The 18,204-nt window shown below is 36.7% G+C and overlaps 2 protein-coding genes across 2 annotated transcripts in view; both read right to left on the bottom strand.

The window, feature by feature from the left end:
* Nucleotides 1–1,778, bottom strand: part of LOC132190834 (cyclic nucleotide-gated ion channel 17-like) — a 2,466-nt gene extending 688 nt beyond the window's left edge. Inside the window, exons 1-2 of the mRNA XM_059605869.1 lie at nt 1,769–1,778; nt 1,614–1,699 (exon numbers count right to left, since the gene is read on the bottom strand). Coding sequence (XP_059461852.1) covers nt 1,614–1,699; nt 1,769–1,778 — 96 coding nt within the window. The remainder of the gene's footprint in view (nt 1–1,613; nt 1,700–1,768) is intronic.
* A 4,647-nt stretch (nt 1,779–6,425) lies between these two features.
* Nucleotides 6,426–12,349, bottom strand: LOC132189636 (probable cyclic nucleotide-gated ion channel 14). The gene is made up of 8 exons (XM_059604386.1): nt 12,174–12,349; nt 11,889–12,052; nt 11,213–11,789; nt 9,915–10,127; nt 9,522–9,823; nt 8,671–8,782; nt 7,824–8,060; nt 6,426–7,393 (listed from the first exon to the last, which is right to left on the bottom strand). The coding sequence occupies exons 2-8, from the start codon at nt 11,906–11,908 to the stop codon at nt 6,656–6,658; spliced, it is 2,199 nt and encodes a 732-aa protein (XP_059460369.1). The 5' UTR covers nt 11,909–12,052; nt 12,174–12,349; the 3' UTR covers nt 6,426–6,655.
* Between the last annotated feature and the right edge of the window lie 5,855 nt (nt 12,350–18,204).

The following is an 18,204-nucleotide window of genomic DNA, read 5'->3' as shown; positions in this document are numbered from 1 at the left end:
GATGTGGTATTTTTGTGACCAAAAATATCAATTATAAAAATAACCACTCGCAATAGGACGAATCTTTGTAAGATACGGCTATAGAGAGGGTGTCAAACCTCAAGGACTGCAGAGGTTTTATTATCAAAATTTGAAAGATTAAAATTAACTTAATTAAAAAGAGAATTGATTTGATTTTCTTTAAAACTAAAAGTGCATGAAAATAAAAGAGATTTAAAATAAGAGAGAGAGAGAGTAGGGTATTGACTTCACCTCTATCCGCACAACAATGGTTAATCATAATTAATCCCATAAATTCATTATATGCATGTTATAAATAAACAAGAAACTACCTTATTAAAGAATAAGCATAATCTATCTTCGGTTGGTACGGATCGTCCACCTAACCACTAAGATGCGGTACGACCCGTCTTCCCTAGGTATAAATTATCAAATTCTTTAAAAGGATACATACAATCAATGAATAAGTGTAACCCATCTTCGGTTGGCACGGATTGTCTACCTAAATTACACTAAACTAGGGTGTAGTACAATCCGTCTTCCCTAGGCATGACCTATCAAATCCTATTGATCATATGTCAATTAAACTAATTGTATAACCATCATCCTCATAATCACAGAAAACAAGAATGATTTGATTTTAATAAAAGTAAAATACTTTCTAAGACAAGAGAAGAATTTCACAAATATTGATATTGGAATTTAAGAACAATTGCATTTAATAATTAAGAACATAAATCAATTGTAGCAATCCTCATAGTTATACAATCAACATGCATAAATTAAAAATCTAGAAATTAAATACAATCAAACCATTATGCTTGGATAGGGTTACATCAACACCCCACGAAGGGGTTTAGCCGCTCATGATCTCCTAAGCTCCATAGACAATTTACTGAATTTTGCTCTAGAAGCGGTGTGTTTTTTCTCAATGCTTAGAGGCCTATTTATAGGGCTTAGGAGAGTCCTAGGAGCCCTAGGAATCCTATAAATTTCGGAGATTTAAGTCCAAGTCCAATTATGATAAAGAAAACCTAAGTCCAAATCGGAATAGGATTCGCCCAGAATTGCGTTCCTATCTTGCGGGGCGATTTTGGCAATGCGGCGCTCCGAATTAGGAAAATGCTATTTCACAATGATTTGTAGAAATTTGAGTTATCTTTCCAGTGCCGCTTGAATCACCTTAATCGGATATTTGAGCTGAAAGTTATGGCCAAAATACCGAGACGTATGCAGAATCCCAAAATTGAATCCAATCCGATTTTGACTCCAATTTGAGAAATTCCGAATTAATCCTTTCCTTTATTTGATTTAAACTTAACCATGATTGGTTAAGCTTAATCATATCTTCTAGGTCTTCTCAAAGTGTGCTTTTAAGCCCAAAATGAATGGAATTAATTGCATCTTTATTTATAACCTGAAAACATAAAAACAAAACAAAATCAAACAAATAACAACACTAAGGAATTAACATATGCAAATTAAGGGGCTTGAATGTACAACATTCGGTGCTTATCACACTAAACTGTTTCCTGGGTAAATTTGTTTTTATTTTTCATATATTATTAGAAAAAAATTTCTGATTATTATTATTTATTTTTTTGTTACAAAACCTGATATAAAAATTCCTCACAACCTAATATAACAATTCCTAAAGCCTCATAATATTGTAACATTACAATTCCTGATATAACAAAACCTGATATAACATTACAAATTAGAACTCATAATATCACATTACAAAACCTCAAAGAAAACATAACATTACAATTCCCCATTACTTTCACTCCAAATAAACCTCATCATAACATTCAAAACATTCACTCCAAATTAAAAACTCAACTCTATACAATCTCAATTTCCACCGAAGTCCAAAACTCATAATCTCAAAATCAAAACTCAAGTTCAAAATTCATAATATCCATATCAAAACTCAAGTCCAAACATTTACATAGAAACAAATTGTACCATATGAACATGAATTATATATGATTATATATGTTTATATATGAATTAACTATATATATATTTGGGATGAGTCCAAAATATATTGCTTTGCGATCTATTGTTACTTGTTTATCTTCTCTTCCACCTGCTATTGTTTGATCTTTCTATTCTGTGTTCTTCTTTTAGTTTCAAACCTACCACCCCGTCGGTCTAGCTTCGGCTGACCTCTTAAGACCCTTGTCTTGCTTAGGTTTGGCATTTTTGGGCATAGGTGAAGGGTTAGTTTTGGCTCAAGGTATGTGTACTCAGGTTCTTAAAAGAAAGCACAAGTTTAGAGAGTGATAATTTTAGCTTTTGAGAGTTTAGTTTACAAAGATGTGAAGATCCAGTTCTTCTGTTAGCTCTAGGTCTTCCTTACCACCTGATGTTGTTAATATTGAACATTTCTCTATTGAAGATGATAATTCTTTTAATTTTGATAAATGGAATATCCCTAAACTTTTTACAAAGGAAGTTTACACCACTTCTTCGTTAAAATCCACTTTTAATGCTGAATACTCTAATAAAATTGTTGAACAAACATTTGCTATTTCTAGCAATAATGAAATAGACCAATTGTTTAATAAAAAATTTGTTAATGATTCTCTTAGTAAAGGATTTAAATTTTTACATATTGGATCTATTCAAGTTGCTGTTAAGCCTTTGACTAGATTAGGAATTAATGCCTATATTTTGTTACAAACAAAATCTATCCGTTTCAAGCCTATTTATTGCAAGACTAAATCCGCAAAATCACTTTTCCACAGTGTTTACTTTGACAAAATCATTTCTGAACAAGATTGGGGAGATCATCCCACTAAGCCACGAAATCTAGCCGGTTTTGATAATATTTCCTATTGCTATTATGATTACATAGAGGCTTGGTCTAAATTTATGCTTTTCCAGAATCCCAAATTTGACCATTCTTGGTTCATTAATTTTGATAAAGAATTCAGAGGTGTTCTCCCTCTCTGGTTCTCCAAATGGTGGATGAATTTTGGACTCATCCCAAATATCCTCCCCCTCAAACTTGTTGAAGCTTTTAGTACTTTCAAGAATCACTACAGAATCGATGATCATGGTGCAAAGTTTGCTCACATTTTACATTTTGTCAGAAAATACAAGATTCCTTGGATCCTGAAATGGCAATATGTCATTAATGGTGATAAGCTTGAACGTCATTGGTATGTTAAATGGTGGGACAAATTCCCACAAACTTATATTATTGGTGATACCGTTTCAAAATTGGCCCAAATGCCAAAAATTCAAGTTTCACCTTCCAAGATTGCTTCTAAACTAGTAACTCCCAGTGTTTTCTTATCTTCTCCTACTCCCAAGGAGACCACTGCTACTGTTTCCCCTACTGCTGCTACTTCCTCTGGTTCTTCGAAGAAAAAATCTTCTAAGAAAAAGAAGGAAATATTGAAAGCCTTTTTGAAATCTCTGGATGATAACTCAGACGAAGATGATGAAGAAGAATCTGAAGCATCTTCTGAAGCTACTATTGATCCAAAAAGAGAATGGTTTGGGAATTCCAGTTATAGCCCTGACGATTATTTCCCTGGACTTGAAGATCTGTAATATTATTGATGCTGTTGTTTTTGCCTTCACTATTGAAGCTACTGCTGTCTTTATTTTCCTGGATTGATGCTACTGAATTCACCAATTGATTTACTTGTCATAACTGATGTTGCTGTTCATTATTGAAGTCTTTGATTAATTTAACTTTCACCGACAACCGATTGAAGCCTTTATCTTTGCTACTTTTACTATTGACTATTTTGTCTGCCGACACTATAGTGCTGCCATTATTGCCTTACTCTGCTGCTGCTACTACTGAAGAAATTATTATTTTTACTTTCACTATTGACTATTTTGTCTACCGACATTACAGTTCTGCGAAGAATTTACTTTTGCCATTAAATTTTACTGGTGTAATTTTATTTTACCAATTGGAATTCGCCTATAAAAGGACAAACTCCCTTATTGTTGAGGCAGAAGCTTTCACCCAGTTCTGAAATACTCTAAGCCTCTCAACCACTCTACTTGTTTCCTGCTTTGCTTCTGTACTCCTACTACTATTCCTTTTATTCTGCCTTGTTATTACTTCTGTAAGTAATCTTTGTTGCAGTAATAATAAGTTTGCAGTTATTAAAATTTTAGATTATTACTCCTTTATTCACTCCAATTTTGCGCTTACTCTTAATTACTTTTATATTGCACTGCATTCCTGCAAGGTGGATTACCGCCTGATTGCCCTATCCCTTTCATATTTACTTATTATCATTAAGACATTTTTCATTTTATTAATTATCATTAATCTTAATTACTGCATACCTTTAATGGCAGGTGCTTATACCACCTAATCATCCTATCCCCATATCCCTGCATAATATTTTCAATCATTTTATTTGTTGCCCTTCCACCCCCTCCTTGGTGTGTGTGTGTGTGCATATATATCAGTATGTGTGTGTGTGAGATAGAGAGAGAGAGAGATAGATACCTATAGGTAGATTGGCAGATGTAGTTGAGGTGGACGGCGCACCGAAGTAGCTGAGAAGGACGAAGTGGGGGCCACGGCACTCAATGAGGAGGTTGGAGAGAGAGAGAGAGAGATAGTAAAATTGGGTCACTATGGGTAAGTCATTTCAGTATTCAAACGACACCTCTAAAAAAAGAGGTGTTGTTTGAACAGTAATGACACCAAAAAAGGGTGTCGTTGCACCGAAGTAGCTGAGAAGGACGAAGTGGCGGCCACGGCACTCAATGAGGAGGTTGGAGAGAGAGAGAGAGATAGTGAAATTGGGTCACTATGGGTAAGTCATTTCAGTATTCAAACGACACCTCTAAAAAAAGAGGTGTTGTTTGAACAGTAATGACACCAAAAAAAGGTGTCGTTGCACTGTTCAAACGACACCTCTTTTTGGGAGATGTCGTTTGAACACCTAACCAACGCCTAATAATGTCGTTTTGACAAAACGACACTATTTAAGGCGTCACTAATTGCCCTACTTTTTGTAGTGATATCTCAGGTAGATCATATAGAGTTGAACTATGACATGATTATTATGTTACAACATGTACTATATCTATATTGCACTCATTATCATATGATGAATTGTGGCCCCATATTGTTGTATGTAATTTATAAACAACTGAGTTCATCATATAATGACGTGTACATCGTGTGCATTATACTCAGTAAGTCATTGGACTTACTCTTATATCTTTTTTCCAAGCGGAAGATTGGAGCCTACTTATACATCCACAACTAATTAGTATGTTTTCAAATGACTTCAAAGATTATGATGTTTACTTTATTGGCTATACCTATGTAGTCGTTATTGTAAACTTACATAGTAGTAGGAGGTTGGCTCATTGGAAAAGTCAGTAATATCTGTACTTATTGAGACCGTTGACTCATATATCCGCTGCGTGGTCATGGCTTGTTCCATGAATATGTAGATGACAATGTTAATGTAGGTTCAGAGGCAATTGATGAGGATGCAGCCATGTATTTGGGCTACTATGATGACTAAGGACGAAATGCGCTTGGTGTCTTTTGGTCGGACTAGTTGTTAGTCCATCATTTTGCAGTGCATTTATATATATACTAAGACAGATAATATTTTGTATATGACTCGTGTTGTATGTGACACTTTTGTATAACCATTCTTTTGTATGTAAACTTTATTCACCTAGATTTACATGTTAGCTTTGATGTAATATATTATGTCTAATGTTATTTAGTTTCCACTGTAATAATATGGACTTTGATGAATCATAGTTATGATGCATATATTACTGTAAGATTTGTATATTATGTCAATTAGGTTAATGTATGGATTCATGGCATAATGAGGTATCGCCATGCCACTATGACAATTTGCTTTACTCATGATATGTTTTCTAAAACAAAAAAAATAATCATGTTTAATTAAGCGGGTCGTCACAACTATGGCTGGAACGGGCCAACTGTGGGCCTTAAATGGGCTACATGGCCAAACATATGCCTCGTTCAGCTTCTTTTTTTTTTCAACCAATTCTCTCTGTTTTTGGGTTTTTTTTTTTTTTTTTTTTTTTCACAAAGTCAAATTGAGGAGACTTTGAGAACATTTCGATGCATATTTAGTTGAATGCGGCAACAGGCAAAAGGCTCGGCAACAATTGGTGCATTGGGGATTCTAGAACATGGGCCAAGTAGAGAAAAGACAGAAATAGAGAAGCAAAACAGAAAAATAAGGAAATTCATGGGACCATTTGGATCGAACACAAATAGAGAAGCAAAACAGAAAAATAAGGAAATTCACGGGACCATTTGGATCGAACACTAACGTTAGCCAAATGGCTTTGATATAATATAGAATCTCACTTTTCTTAAAAGCTAAAGTTGATAAGAATATGTAAATTTAATCATTTAATCAATATTTTAACGGATATCAATATTCAGCCAACAACTCAATGCAAGTTTTACACCACAAATAGATGCCTTTGGCTGTAAATTGAGCTAAACTAAGGGAAGATCCTACTTTCAACAAGACATGCTGAACATAAGTACAGGCTAATGGTATCATACATTTTTGAAACAGCTAATGATGTTTTTGAATTTTTGGTATCCTTTTTCACCATTGGAAATGACATATGATGTAATTTTGGAAGAGTTGAAGAACTATTCATCTTCTGGCTCCATTGAGAAGTCTGGTTCTTCAGGCTTCTGCAATTTAGGCAATTGAACATCCTTGACTTTCTGAGCTCCTCTCCTTGTGTTTGCAGCAAACCTTGAAGCCAGCATTGTGACACCCAAGTTCTGTTTTGCTTGCGAGGCCGCGTATGAAGATGCAGCAGGATGCTCCTCCTCATCTTGTTCAGTTTCATCAGCTACATGCCCATCAACACTATATGAGAATGACTCTCTCATGCCAAGGTTCTTTGCCAGAGTCCTCTTCTTGTATCGACGCCAAGCAACCTGAATGAAGCAGGCAGCCCATGTCCTCCAATGGTAAGAGTAAAAGCGGAAAGTGTGCTGTAGCTTTTTACTATGGAGACGTCTAAACTGATTGGCAACAAATTTGAGATCTTCTGCTCGCAGTGCAAAGGCTTCCACTTCAACAAGGGCCTTAACTGTTCTTGTAGATGAAGGCAAGTTAAGAGAAGATTTTGGAAGCAAGGCCCATGCAAGCAGCTCTTCCCCACAAAAATCACCAGGGCTCAAAGTAATTGAATTGAAGAAACCTGTCCGGCCTCCATTTGTAGTTGAGCTCTCTAACCTCCCTCGGATGATAAAAAGCATTTCTGTCACGGGGTCTCCTTCACGAACAATGTAGGTGCCCTGAGTGCTTAAGGATGACACCAACCGCTCACAAATGGCATCAAGTAGCTGACTGTCCATCTGTGAGAAAAAGGGTACCTGCAATTGGGGAAAAGAGAAAATTTGAGACTACTGCTTCAATTTGATTGATGGCTTTTGATGCTAAGCAACAGCCTTTCTACTCAAGATGTGAATGCGTTATTTTGGAAGGGAAAGATATGCCAATAATGCAAGGGAATTAGCAACATATCAGCAGGAAAAAAAGCCATGCTAACTAGACCAACTGCTCAAATGCAATATAAATAACTCCATTGCTTGTTCTTTTCAGTGTAAACAGTTAAAAAGTCCAGTGCATGGAAGTTTATATTACAACTAGGCCATATTAGGAGTAACAACATATATATATTATATATATATATATATATATATATATATATCTCTGTGTGTGTGTGTGTGTTGTCAAATATGGAACATGTCTTGACAAATCATGTTGCACGAATAAGATCGTCCAAAGAGATCTAGAACTTACACGTAGAAGAAGGTCCAAGCATAGGTGGCGTTGGATATCTCTACGGAGATCTGTAGGTAAAGCTCTTAAGATTGACTCTTCGGCAACACCTCGAGTTGCAAGCCACTTGTACTGAACAAATCGTCGGACACGTTCTCGAAGATCTTGAGGAAGTTGGCGATGTTTCATCCACTCCTCAGTGTCTCGTCGCTTGAGCCTCCACTCCTCTAGTCTCACAGTGAGAGATTGCAGATAGGTCTACACCAAATAGAATGTCTGGAAGATTGGCTATGGAATAAACATTTCCCAATGCATATCATATGACATCTACAAGGATTGATGTTGATTTATTGCAACACAAGGGACCTAATGACTGTCACTTTTAATAGGCAAAACTAATATGCATAGTGAGAGGTTCAAGACTAGCAATCAAATGGATTTCCAACACCCGCACCCTATATGATTACATATGAAAATGGTCTCATGCACTTGTCATTGTCTCCAACCTCTATGAATATCCCAAGACATCTCCAAGAATTGCTTTGCACAGAGGTGCTGAAAAGGCTCATGCAGATGTGCACTTGTCAAGAAACTTAAACAGATATCTTTCCTTCTATAAAGATATCCAGCCAATGTAAGCAGAAGACATAAGAAGGAAAAGGTTCTGAAACTTCAAAGAATCAATCAGAATGAAAATAAAGGCATTGGCAAAATAAAAATCTTGTTCTTTAGGATCTATTCAATCATTTTCAAGTTCAACCGCTAGAACAACAGAATTTAATTGCATCATGGAATAATTAATTTGGATTATAAGTATAGCCATGTTCTGTAATGAAGTTAAATGCAGAAAATAACGGTGTAATAGTACCTGCATGTTTCCAATCAAATGGGCAAACAAAACTAGACCCAATATAGAAATGAGGATGGCAAAAGAAGTTTCCCCAATAAACGTGCTTGTGGTTAAATTCTGGCCGTAGCTACTGAAAGGGAAAGAAAAGAGATACATCAAAATCTGAATAAACAAGCCATTTAAAGGACCTATTTTGATTAGCCATTCGAATAAAGCAGGGAAAATTTCCACAACACATGATAAGCTGGTAATATTATGCGCCAATGTAGATTTTTCAAGCATTTAATTATGACAAAATGCAATATTCTGTTCTAGATACAGTACACTTTTAGAAAAAGTCCACGAGTTGTTCAAACAAAGCCATGAATCAGAATATTTGATGCAGGAATCTTTTAGTTTACTGAAGACTTGTGACAAATCAATTGGAAAAGAAGAAGAAAGATGAAATTAAAAGAAGGGTAGAAAAGAAACAGAAATCTTTAGGTGGGTTTCCGAGTCTGTAATAGAATTTGGATTTGTACAAAGTTCCAAATCAGGATTTCACCTCCATTGAAGATATCTAGTTCTGTCATCATTAAGAATGGCATTATTGTTTGATGATTTCCTTTTGTTTTGGGAGGTCTCCTCGGAGCCAATTAGTCTAGCAGGTTACCTAAAATTCTGCTGAAGCAATCTGTTTTTTCATACCTCCAATACAATAAGTTCAGAATGTTGTGACAAGAGAAATTTATATCATTATGTACCTATAATTTGATTTTTGGGTGTAGGACACTATAATATAAGATGAAATGAAGACCATATACTTAAATGTAAGGAATCATAGATATACACTACAACTGCAAACACAGATGATGAGAAAACACTAATACCTCAAGTTCTGTAAACCAAACCATAGACAATAGAGATACTTCTCTATAAATTCAGAGGAGACAACATTATTTGTCACTGCATTTTGAAATATGCCATAATTGAAGCTGATAGTGTTATCTGGATTGCAGTTATTAAACACAATAGTAGTGTTTGCCCATTCCACACGATCGCTTTTGTTCACAGTATCACAACCCAAGTAAGTAAGGACACATTTTACAGGGCTAGTTTCATTTCTGCATTCCGATCTCAAGCATGTCGCATGTCGTTCAATGGACAACAGATACCATGAGGCCCCTAAGACCTGCAAAAACAGAAGTCAAACAGTTGCAGAAATACTCTAAAAAGAAATAGGAAGCTAGGTTGTGAAATATAGGTGAAGAAAAGTTGCATACATGACTAGCTAACATGTATAGTAGGAGATTATATGCAGCCCCAGCCCAAGCTGTTTGTGTGACTACACCAGTGGCTTTGATAATCTGAGAACTTAGTGGGAAAATGAGATATAGTCGGGGAAAATATTGGAGGAGAACTATCAGTACAAGGGCATTGTCAGTATGATCAGCCTGTGAGCGTTTAATTGCTGGGAGAATAAACCATATCACCATCTGCCAAAAGCAAGACACAAGCTTAAGTTAGTTTTGCTTCAGTTTCAGAACTGATAAATTTGCAGGAATTAAGTATATCTCTCTATGATACATGGTTATTCTGTAAATTTCATTCCTCATAGGATTGCCACTATGCATCTGGCATTAAGACTCCGTGGCAAACCTTGAGCAGTGAATAAAATGATTAGCACCCCCTCCCCACTTCCTTTATTCAAAAATAGGCTAATGTTGAGAAATAGTAGGAAAAGGGAAGAAAAACTGGAATCTTAAAACAGCTACTTCAACCCCAATCATTTGCATAATGCTGAAAGTTTTGATTTCTATTAGTAGAGAGATGTCATAATTCGCTCTTACAAATACTATTTGGAAGGCCCAGAAACCGACTAGTCCAAGTCATTCAAGGAAATTGGGGAACTACTGAGAGCCTAACTACCAACGAGCTCTTGAAAGGTCGCCTTTCTTAGGACGGCCGACGGTCCACAGTCGAAGGGAAGGGCCTAAGGGGCTGCTGACCCACAATTGAAGCTTAGGAGGCCCGATGGCCTGCCAACCAAATAGCTAGCAAGGATCCGAGTGCATTCTCACCAAAGTATAACTCTCGACAGTTAATTTCCTACTCCGTCAGCTCAGCCAACGACCTGCTCACGTTATGCACTCCCCTAACAAACTCGGGGAAGAAATCTCCACGTCTACTAGTGGGAATTTCTAAAATCCTAGGAAGAAAGGCGAGCAACGAAGACCTCTAAAGAGAGCAGGAGGGTATTCATTCAGGTATGCCTAATCAACCCTACTATTGCTCCGCCAAATTTTCCTCATACCTCACTAGACTGACTTGAGCGTCAGAGTAGTCTCACCGGATCTACCCCCGGCGAACCTTCTAACCTCCTTCTTTTCTTGAAGATCCCCCTTCTAGTGAGCAGCCTGCTGTCACTGTACTAACACTATCTGTAGGTCAGTAACCAAATTCTAAATCAAAAATGAATAACAGATCGGTTTTTTTTTTTTTTTCATCTATTATCTATGAACCACTACAAAACCATAGAACCCAATTGCACATAAATCAAAGTCAAACCAATAGGCAGTACCTGAGGAAGGGGCAGTGCAGCCATGAGATCTATGAAGAATTCTGATCTTAAATACCTCCTTGTAATCATCTTCGGATCCATGACAAGCTCACCCCTCCCAAAAACTCTTGAACTTGGCGACACATAAGCTGTACGGAACTTTATGACCATATTCAACATATAAAACATATCGGCAATTGTCCGAAAACATGTTATCACGATTCCCAGATTCAAATCAGTTGTCATACACGAGGAACCATCACTGATGTTTAACACCTCCGGAAGGTAGAAAAAAAGTGGATCAACAAAGAGTGCGACCAAGCAAAAGAACATGAAAATCCTGTTCCACTGAAGGAAAATGTCACTTCCAGGATCAAGAATTCCCTTCTGCCATAGCTTATGATTCTCTGGGAAAGCCTTCAATCTCCCAAACTTGGAAGTTTTACTAGTACTCTGTTTTCCATCACCAATACCACCGCCTTCTGGTTTCAACAAAGGCGCGGCTACCTTGTATGCCGGCAAAGGCTTTTCTACGTGTTTCTGGGTGTCGTTTCTCTCCCAGGGAAATTTCGGATTTTGTTTTTCATCATTGTAAAACCTATGAATTTGAAATCCCACCAAGCAAATCACAACAAGAGCGAAAACGGGAATAAAAAGTACAAAAAAAAAACAGAGTATATTGTAGAGATCGAATTACCTCACTTTCTTAAACTCCATGCTTGTAGCCTGTTTGGTCACATACGTAAACTAAAACGGAAAGCTTACGAAGACCTGAGTTTTACTGGAACAACATGTTCTGAGTATCCCATTTCTTCTTCGAACAAACAGATCTCAATTGAATCTTCGGAAACAGAGGCCGAACTGCACAAAAAAAAAAAGATTTCTTTTTTCGAAAATATATACAAATCCAATGAAAAGTTGTAGAGAGAGAGAGAGAGAGAGCAGAGTTGATCTCAAACTAGGCGTTAACGATATGGCCTACATTTGTATGTGGATCAAAGGTTGACTTTCATGAAAGCCCACAAAGAAAACCAACAGTAAAAGCATGGAAACACAGCTCAGACAGTCAGATACTGTTATTTTATTGCGTATAATCCATTAAGAAAAGCATTGGATTTTGAGAGAGAAGACGTGGACGCATGAATAAATGTGTACGAGTTGAAGAGTGTCCCAAGCGAAAGAGAAGGGGAGGGAGCGGAAACCCATGTAAGAGATTTTGCTTTTTATAGCAGATTTTATGGCTTTTCCTTAACAATTTCATGTGGGAATCCTCTGTTTTTTCTCTCTTTCCGGAGATTCCTTAAGAAGGCACGATCCCTTTCTTGCAACAGACTCCGGATCACACTTTGAAGGACCCACTCCTACAGCGTAGGTGACATGGTTTACGGGTTCTGACTTTTTTTTTTTGTTGTTTTTTTTTGGGATGTTCTTGCCGGCAGGGGAGAAAAGGATTGGAATCGTTGACGGTTTCCATGAGTTTGTCCACAAATTTATTTTATTGTCATATTCGCCACAGTAAAAGAATTTTATTCTAATATACACCCCCAATTAGATCTCTTCTCTTGTCATGTCTCTCCCCTCGTGCAACATTTCCACCCTTTTTCGCATAAAGACTTCTTACAAAAAATTGCATGTCACGGTGAAATTATTTTTACTTGGACTTCAAAGAGGGAAAATTAGTAAGAAAAAAATAATTGTAGAGATCGATTTATTAAATTACTCCATTTAAGGTTTAAAATGGATGAAATCACTTCTTAATGTATACTTTGTTATCATATCGCTTCTTTGTACACTTGTCCTTCGTCTTCCTTTTACTACTAGTAAGAGTGTAGTCGCGTGCGTAGGTGGGTTGCGATCCACGCCCTCCGCCAATGCATAGAAAAGGTGGTGGGATGACCCCACCCCCTCCTCTATCGGCAGGTGGGCCGACCCACCTATCCACGAAGAGGGCATAGGTGCTCCACCCATGCACATTGGTGGGTGGCCATCCTACCACCTCACTATCAATGGGAGGCAACCCTGCCACCCCGCTTTTATATATATATATATATATATTATTTTTTCAATTTTTTCATTTTGTTTTTGTTTTTTCTTTTTAGCTACGTGTCAAATTAAAGCAGCATTTTTGTATACTTGAAACTATTATTATTATTTTTCCAAGCAATACAAAGGGAAATGAGTTAGTGTGTAGGATCTTTGCTGCTACTAATTCATATGGAAAATACAGGCAATGTGCTAGCGCAAAAGTTTCCAAACAAGTGTACTATGGAATTTGCACATCTCTGTACTTTATAAGGAGTCCAAATTGGGAAGGAGATGAGCTATTGTTGAATGTCAAAAACGACGGGAGAAACATGTCATTCCAAGATGAGGTTTGAATGACTCATAGTAAGAATAACAACTAAGGAGTCAATAGTATAACGCTCCCAAAACTAGCCTTGGCCAGTCTAGTAGGGTTCTTAGCAATTACTCTAGCTTAACCAACTGGTGGCTAAATAGGAAACCGCCCATCTAAGCATCATCAGAGTTAATGCATAAAAATGTGAAATAAATCCAAGAAGTCTATTAATCCTTACAAGGACAAGTATAATCCTCAATACAAAGACACAAAGCAAATAACAATAACTTAAGCCAACATGATAAGTGTGAAGATCTTTCTTAAGTAAAGTCCGTAGTGACAATCGTGCCACCCTTAGGTCCTAGAAACAGACTTTCCACAAGAGTAATAACCGTGTAAGTCTGGCAACTTAGTAAGTAAACCTCACAATTGGGTATGACATGAGCCCGTTATCATTAAATAGAAATAAACGTGCAATTTTGTTAAACATTTGAAAGAGGTGTAGTCTTTGTTAATACATCGTAAAAGTATTCTTTGGTTAATAAAAGGTGGTGTACTTCCGGCGATAATTGCCTAAGTGTTTTAATGCAGAAAACTAATGTTTTATAGGTCATAACTATCATATATGGTCTACTTAAGATATTACCTATTCTCAGCAGGGTCGGCTCTGTCTCGAGGGACCTATAATACAATATCGTTGCCCCGACCATTGTACACTATCGTCCATAACATTAGCAGCCCAATCGAGTCTGACCTTGGGTGGCCCAAACTACTAATGATGTACGTTATATAGTGATCTATCCGTTAAGGCTGTGCCGGTCACGAAATTACCATTGAAAGGTGGTGTACTTCCGGCGATAATTGCCTAAGTGTTTTAATGCAGAAAACTAATGTTTTATAAGTCATAACTATTATATATGGTCTACCTGAGATATTACCCATTCTCAGCAGGGTCGGCGCTGTCTCGAGGGACCTATAATACAATATCGTTGCCCCGACCATTGTACACTATCGTCCATAAGATTAGCAGCCCGATCAAGTCTGACCTTGGGTGGCCCACACTACTAATGATGTACGTTATGTAGTGATATACCCGTTAAGGCTGTGCCGGTCACGAAACTACCGTTGAATCCAAGGCCCATATATTACATCCACAAACAGTTGACCATAGAATTAAGTTTATATATTAAGCCCATGGCCATTATACCACACGTACCGGTGTACCATATCATATTGTAATACCCCGATAAAAACCCATGTTTTAAAATATTAATGACTCACTACGAAAATGGTTAATGATTTCAAAAAACATAGTTTTAAAACAAAAAAGACCAAAAACCCTTATGAGTAGCCCATCTTCTAGAAGTTCCAAGCCAAATCTAGAAAACTCCACTCTCTGACCGAACATTCGTTAGGGACCACACGAACATTCGCCCTTAACTTAAGTACGAATGTTCGCTAGGGGACCACTCGAACGTTCGTTGACCAGTCTTTGATCTAGTGGGCAATAACCCTGAACATACGTCTGAACCCTTTTATTCAACATGTAATAGTACTCGAACGTTTGCCCAATAGTACCTGAACGTTCGCTGATACCATGAAAAGTAGTTTTAACCCATTCCCCACTTTTTCAGAGCAAGGTACGCCCCAAGCTCCTGCCTTCGACCCTCAGCCTCCCATAACCTCAAAGAAATCCTAATCCTAGTGTGAGAAGTGACTTGGAGAGAGAGAAGGAAGAAAGCTTAATGTTCTTGCCACCTTCTAAGGTAATCTCCTTACCCATTCCATGGTCTTTTTATTGTCGTTACTAATATTTCATGTTTAAAGAAGTTTTGACAAGCCTTCACGCCTATTTCTTTACAAGAGCCAAGTACGTTTTGAAAGAGTTCTTAAACCCTTCTTTCATTGCTTTGAGTTGCATGATAACATAATATGTACTTTGCATGTGTCTACTTAGTAGCCTAGGATGAGATATATAAACCATTAGATTGGATAGAAGCCTCAAAACACAATTTGGAGCTTTAGGCCTAGACACCTAACTCACTGGCCGAACGTTTGCTCTCAAGGCTGAGCGTTCGACCGGGAGGCAAGGCATCCACCCCTTGGCTCCAAATCTACAATATTAGGGTCTAGCAACCTTTTTTGTTCGATAGGACTTAGTACCATACTCGTAGGATTACTCTAGTACTACGCATAACGAAGTGTCGTATTTTGTTATAGCAAAGATTTGTGATGTCGGAGGATTCAAACGAGTGCGCGAGGTAAGTAAACACTTACGAAAACTTTCCTTAAAAACGTGCGATAGTTCAGCTAACTGAGTACGCATATGATATAAGCATGTCTATATTTTTGTAATAACTTGGTAACTATTTTAATAACTGATTGATAAGATACATTGTATGACATGGTATACTGATACGTGCGGTATAATGGCCTTGAGTTTATTATATAGACTTGATTCTATGGTCAAATGTGTGTGTGGTTATATGGGCCTTTGATCCAATGTTTGTTTCGTGACTAGCGCAACCTTAACGGGCGATCACTACAGGATGTACATCATTAGTAGTGTGGGCCACCTAAGGTCAAACTCGATCTGGCTACTAGTGCTATAGATGGCAGCGTACAATATCCGAGACACCGATATTGTATTACAAGTCCCTCGGGACAACGCCAACCTTACTAAGAAGGGGTAATATTTCGGGTAGATCATATGATAGTTATGAACTGTAAAGCATTAGCTTTCTACATTAAAATACTTAGGCGATTACCGTCAGGAGTGCACCATCTTTTGTCAACCAAACAATATTTCTAAGATGTATTAACGAATACAACATCTCTTTTAAATGTTTACCAAAACTGCACGTTCATTTCTACTTAATAATAATGGGCTCAGGTCATACTCTATCGTGGGGTTTACTTACTAAGTCGTTAGACTTACGCGGTTATTACTCTTATAGGAAGCCTGTTTATAGAACACAAGAGTGGTACGGTTGCCACTACATACTTTGCTTAAGAAAGATCTTCATGATGTTATCAGGTTTGCTTATATTATTGTTAATTGCTCTGTGTCTTTAATTTGAGGATTATACTTGTAGCCATAATGATTAATAGACTTCTCAAATTTATTTCACCTTCCTATGCATTAATTTTGATGATGCTTAGAGGAGCGGTTCCCCAATTAGCCACCAGTTGATTAAACATGCATACATTTGTATGTTATTGAAACAAATAGGTTTGAACATGTTGAAAACTAAAATTATTTATCTCTATTAGTTACATAGATTGAGAGTTTTCAATTACCTTAGGAAGAGAATGAGGGTGGTGGTAGAGGAGCATAGGTGTCGAACGACTATGAAATGAAGTGACAACATAAACAACATATACACTAATATCTAATATAAATTATGGAATGACTCATCTCCCTTTCAAGTGAAATGAGAAGGGTTAGGGTGGTTTGGGATTCAGTTGAGAGAGAGCATGGATTGATGTTATAGGTAGGTGGGTGTAATTGAAATAGAAAAGAATTTGATTGAAAATGAATGAAAGTGGGAGGAAAAGGGTCAATTTAAAATATATAGGTACCTCAAGGGTGTCAACAGATGAATTGGAAACTGTAAAATAGTAATAAAATTTGCCTTAAATACACATGAAATGTATGACATAATTTACCTTCAAAATGTCAAAACTCATAAAGAAAATTAAAGGACAAGGAAAACGATCGATATACATATAAAGAAGATACTTGCTTGTTTCTAGGAAAGAAAAGCAAACTTTAATCGCATGTATATTCTACTAAAGATTCTCTCATCATCGGATGGGAAGCAACATCAAACATTAAATGCTACCTCTAAATTCTGGTCTTTATTTTATATATATATATATATATATATATATATATATATATATATATAATGTTCACCCACCTGGTGTAATTTTCTAACATCCTTGAATCCGTCGCATTTGCAATAGGTGGGTGAACATTTTATATATATATATATATATTGGAACGTGAGAAGTAGAAATGGAGACCCAGTCGTCCCCAAAAATTTATAGAAATGAGAATAAAAACATTATATTTTCCATCATTACAAACACAAAGAAACAAAATAACTATCCCTAAGAGATAACTCAATCAGTTAAGAATTATGCTGCATGAAGCAGAGGTCAGTAGTTCTAATCCTCCCTCCCCTTCTTGTGTGAACATGTCAAAAATATATATATATATACAAAATAACTCTCACTATTAAAAAAAAAAAAAAAAAAAAAAGGGAAGATGATAGAAGTGACCTCTTTTTATGTTATTAATGGAAATTGACTTTTATGAAGACAGACTTTTTTCATGTAAATTTCAAGAGGGCAACATAATGGCATAGGTGGTGAAAATCTATTGAACACACAAAAAATGGGTGCTGACGCAGAGCCAACATATGCATTGCTCACTATTTTTCATATTGTCACTCAAAGCATAATAGAGAGATTTTATTAAAGATTGCACTCCAGTTTGACTAAGACCACCTTCCTTAACAAACACACTATACATACGTATTACATAGATTTTGACTTCTTTGGCTTAATATGTATGGCAGAGAGATATCGAAAGTCCTTGCAACAATATCAGAGGATACTACCAAGAAAGTTAATGTTTGGCAAAAAACGAATTAGGAATCCTTTAAGA

The sequence above is a fragment of the Corylus avellana genome, chromosome ca8 (genome assembly GCF_901000735.1).
Source record: "Corylus avellana chromosome ca8, CavTom2PMs-1.0".
In the NCBI taxonomy this organism is placed as follows: domain Eukaryota; kingdom Viridiplantae; phylum Streptophyta; class Magnoliopsida; order Fagales; family Betulaceae; genus Corylus; species Corylus avellana.
Note: the sequence above shows the minus strand (reverse complement) of the source record. Positions and strands in the feature narration are given on the sequence as shown.

Excerpts from the sequence above, each read along its gene's own strand:
- LOC132189636 (XM_059604386.1), bottom strand. The coding sequence starts at position 11,908 with ATGGAGTTTAAGAAAGTGAG. Across the intron at positions 11,790-11,888 it reads ATGGAGTTTAAGAAAGTGAG|GTTTTACAATGATGAAAAAC; the intron begins GTAATTCGATCT and ends TCAAATTCATAG. Across the intron at positions 9,824-9,914 it reads TATACATGTTAGCTAGTCAT|GTCTTAGGGGCCTCATGGTA; the intron begins GTATGCAACTTT and ends CTGTTTTTGCAG.